The sequence below is a fragment of the Pundamilia nyererei genome, unplaced genomic scaffold (assembly GCF_000239375.1).
Source record: "Pundamilia nyererei isolate P.nyererei 1_Seehausen unplaced genomic scaffold, PunNye1.0 scaffold00112, whole genome shotgun sequence".
Lineage (NCBI taxonomy): Eukaryota > Metazoa > Chordata > Actinopteri > Cichliformes > Cichlidae > Pundamilia > Pundamilia nyererei.
In genome coordinates this window covers 2,162,815-2,165,819 of record NW_005187513.1, presented here as the reverse complement: position 1 = coordinate 2,165,819, position 3,005 = coordinate 2,162,815, and the positions used below count along the sequence as shown (strand labels likewise).

Sequence of the window (3,005 nt, the reverse complement as noted above, 5' to 3'; positions counted from 1 at the left end):
TTGTTTCTAATGTCTCTGTAAAGCACTTTGAATCACCTTGTTGTTGAATTGTGCTATACAAATAAACTTGCCTTGCCAAATATATAAATCTTATTACCAGTATAAAGGGGTTTAGGAGGCTCTCCTTTAAGGTCCTAAGCAGGAGCCTTAGGCCATCAAGGACTATGGCATTTAAGAAATAATGTAAAGCAGATTTTTCCTGCCATGAATCATGTCTGTAGGTCTGTCTTTATTAAGCCTTTCTGTTTTGGTACTTTTCAGCCACAGTATTTGTTTTTATTGTAAAGGGATTTTATTTTTATTTGGAAACTTGTATTTGCTTAAATATCTTTCTGTGCACATCTCTCTAGAGATTACAGTGTGACACCTTATATGATGCTGAGCTGAAGCTTTACTTAAGGCAAGCATTTTACTGCTACTCAACATATGGGGAACTGCTACAGATAAGTGCAGTTAACAGTTAGGTGAAGTGAAAGCTTGGGAAGGTAAGTGATGCTTCGTAAAGTGTACAGTAAAAGCCTGAAAATCCACCTGCATGTACATGAGCGACGCATCATTTTAGTTGTTGCTGAAAGTACACTGCACTGTTTTCAAATGAACGTTTAATATGTAGTAATTATCAAACCGAACACAGAGGTAAACATTATGTATTCCGGCATGTTAACAATGAGGAAAGATTAAGCTGACTGCAACTGTGAAGGAAATGAATAGTGAGCATTGCGGAATCTTTATTGCTGAAGTCACAGATTTGCACGTGGCTGATGAAAAGATTAGATAAAAGCGGCGTGATCGTCTGACCAACCTGTGAATGCACTTTTTGCTCTCCAGGTACTCCATGCCAGATGCGACATTTTCAGTCATTTTGACCAGCATCTTCGGTATCAGACTGTGACCCTCAGTGCGCAAAAAGGAGAGAAAATCACCACCTTGAAAAGTGTAAAGACACACACACATACGGAGAGCGAGAACGATGATGGAGGAACAAAGTGGGTGGTGAAAATGGTTCAATAAATCTTTGAAGGCACCGAGTTGACAAGTTGAAAGACATAAAGACTGTCTAACAGGATCACATTTACCTTGAATGAGCTCCATGATAATGTAGATGGGCTGTTTCTGCGTGCACACCCCAATAAGCTTCACAATGTTAGGGTGATCGTATTGCTTCAGGATCCTAGACAACACACAAGACAGGTGTGTGCGTGTGTAACCCGCTGTTAGTTTACTTGTCTGATGTCTACTGTACAGTTACATTCAGTTCTGTGCACTATGCGCTATATTTATAGAAAGTATTATGATGTTGTTGATCTACAGCTGTTTCATGACAGGGTGGTAGCCTCCTCTGGCGAGAGGGGCTATGAGCTCACGTAGCCTGTAGCTTGTGTGAGCTTGCTGTGACCATTTCACTCGTGATAGCCTTCAAATCACTATCATTTATCCTCCTGCTACTGAGCAGACTTTCTTTTCCGGTCTTCAACACGGACCACTGAGAAGAGCGAGTATTGATATGATTAAGTATTTCAATCAAACAACTCATAGATACTTTTCATATAGAGCTCTATGTACATACATCTTTTTTTAAGTCTGCTGGCCAGCTTCTACAATTTTATTTCGAGGACTATTTACAGACATTCTCTTACTTTGATGTTGAGAACATCATAGTTTGTTTTTTATGGACTGAGACCAGACGCAGTAACTGTAAGGACATTTGCACGTGTCCCAAGGTTAAGCAGAAACGAGTTGTAACAAAAAATAAGTGGAAGTGTTGTAACTAATGCAAGAATTTTTTTTCTTTCCGTTTCAATTCTGATCATCAGTTAAAGTGGACCGAAATTTAGATTTCCCCAAATGGGAAGTTTTGGTTATTGTTGGAGTGAGTGCAGTTTCCTTTAAATTCTAAATGCATGGCGGATGTGAGAAAGGTGATGATGGTGTTTTGATGCTGTTAAGAACATACACGCTTCAGTCCACTAAAAGGTATGAGATATTGGACACAGATGCTAGTTGATAAATGTAAATCCACGTATCTATACACCAGCACTGATTTCTCTTCACAATAAACTAACAATCATTTATTTAAGCCTGTAAACTTATGGGCAGAATATTATAACATTATCAACAAAAAGGAACATTTAAAGACTAATGTTCATCTAAACAAAATAAAATATATATATATATATACACCAATTTTTTTTAAGCAGTGAAGAGTTTTGACAGTTGCATTTGTAAGCAACTGTAAGGTTTTGCATTTGTAAGGTTTATATATGTTTGCACTGTTCTTTATTAAGCTGTGGTGGTCCTCACAGCTTAATAAAACAGAGCTGTGAAAATGTTTTCACAGGAAGCCTTGAACTTCTGTGAAAAACCAAGTACATCCCATGATTCAGTAGCTTGTAGAAACCTTTAGCAGAAAGGTGGTTTCTACAAGCTTGGCCTAATTGTTGTCTGGAGGATGCTATCAGCCTCTCAGATCATTGTGGAGGAATGCTTGGCCACTCAGTTCTGCACCATTGCGTCAGTTCACTGAGGTTTGTAGGCATTTGTTCATGCACAGTTGTCTTAAGATCCCACCACAGCATCTCATTGTGGTTGAGGTCTGGACTTTAACTGGGTCACTGCAAAATATTGATTATTTTTCTTTTCAGCCATTCTGTTGTAAATTTGCTGCTGTGTTTGGGATCATTGACCTGTTGCACGACCCAATTTTGGGATGTGTTGGACAGATGGCCTCGCACTTGAAAAGACTGCAAGTAGCCCAGGCCCTGTTGGTGTAAACCAAGCACAAATCATCAGCCCTCCACCACCGCCCCTGACAGTTGATATGAGGTGTTGGTGCTGATATGCTGTGATTGGCTTTTTTCAAATGTGGCACTTTGCAGCCGCTTTAGGTCTCAGAAGCGTTGTGGTTTGTTCAGATGTCACTTGAACATACATAATCAAATCTTGATTGAGTAATCCAGTAAGTTGATTTGATTATCAACCCGGCTGCTTACTTACAATTGTAATTC

General features: G+C 39.2%; 1 protein-coding gene across 1 annotated transcript in view; it reads right to left on the bottom strand.

Annotated features, from left to right (window-relative positions):
- The window catches only part of fes (FES proto-oncogene, tyrosine kinase), a 25,905-nt gene that overhangs the window by 3,603 nt on the left and 19,297 nt on the right, over positions 1–3,005 (bottom strand). The window contains exons 15-17 of the mRNA XM_013913005.1: positions 1,447–1,483; positions 1,077–1,234; positions 803–926 (exon numbers count right to left, since the gene is read on the bottom strand). Of these exons, the coding sequence (XP_013768459.1) occupies positions 803–926; positions 1,077–1,234; positions 1,447–1,483 (319 nt within the window). The remainder of the gene's footprint in view (positions 1–802; positions 927–1,076; positions 1,235–1,446; positions 1,484–3,005) is intronic.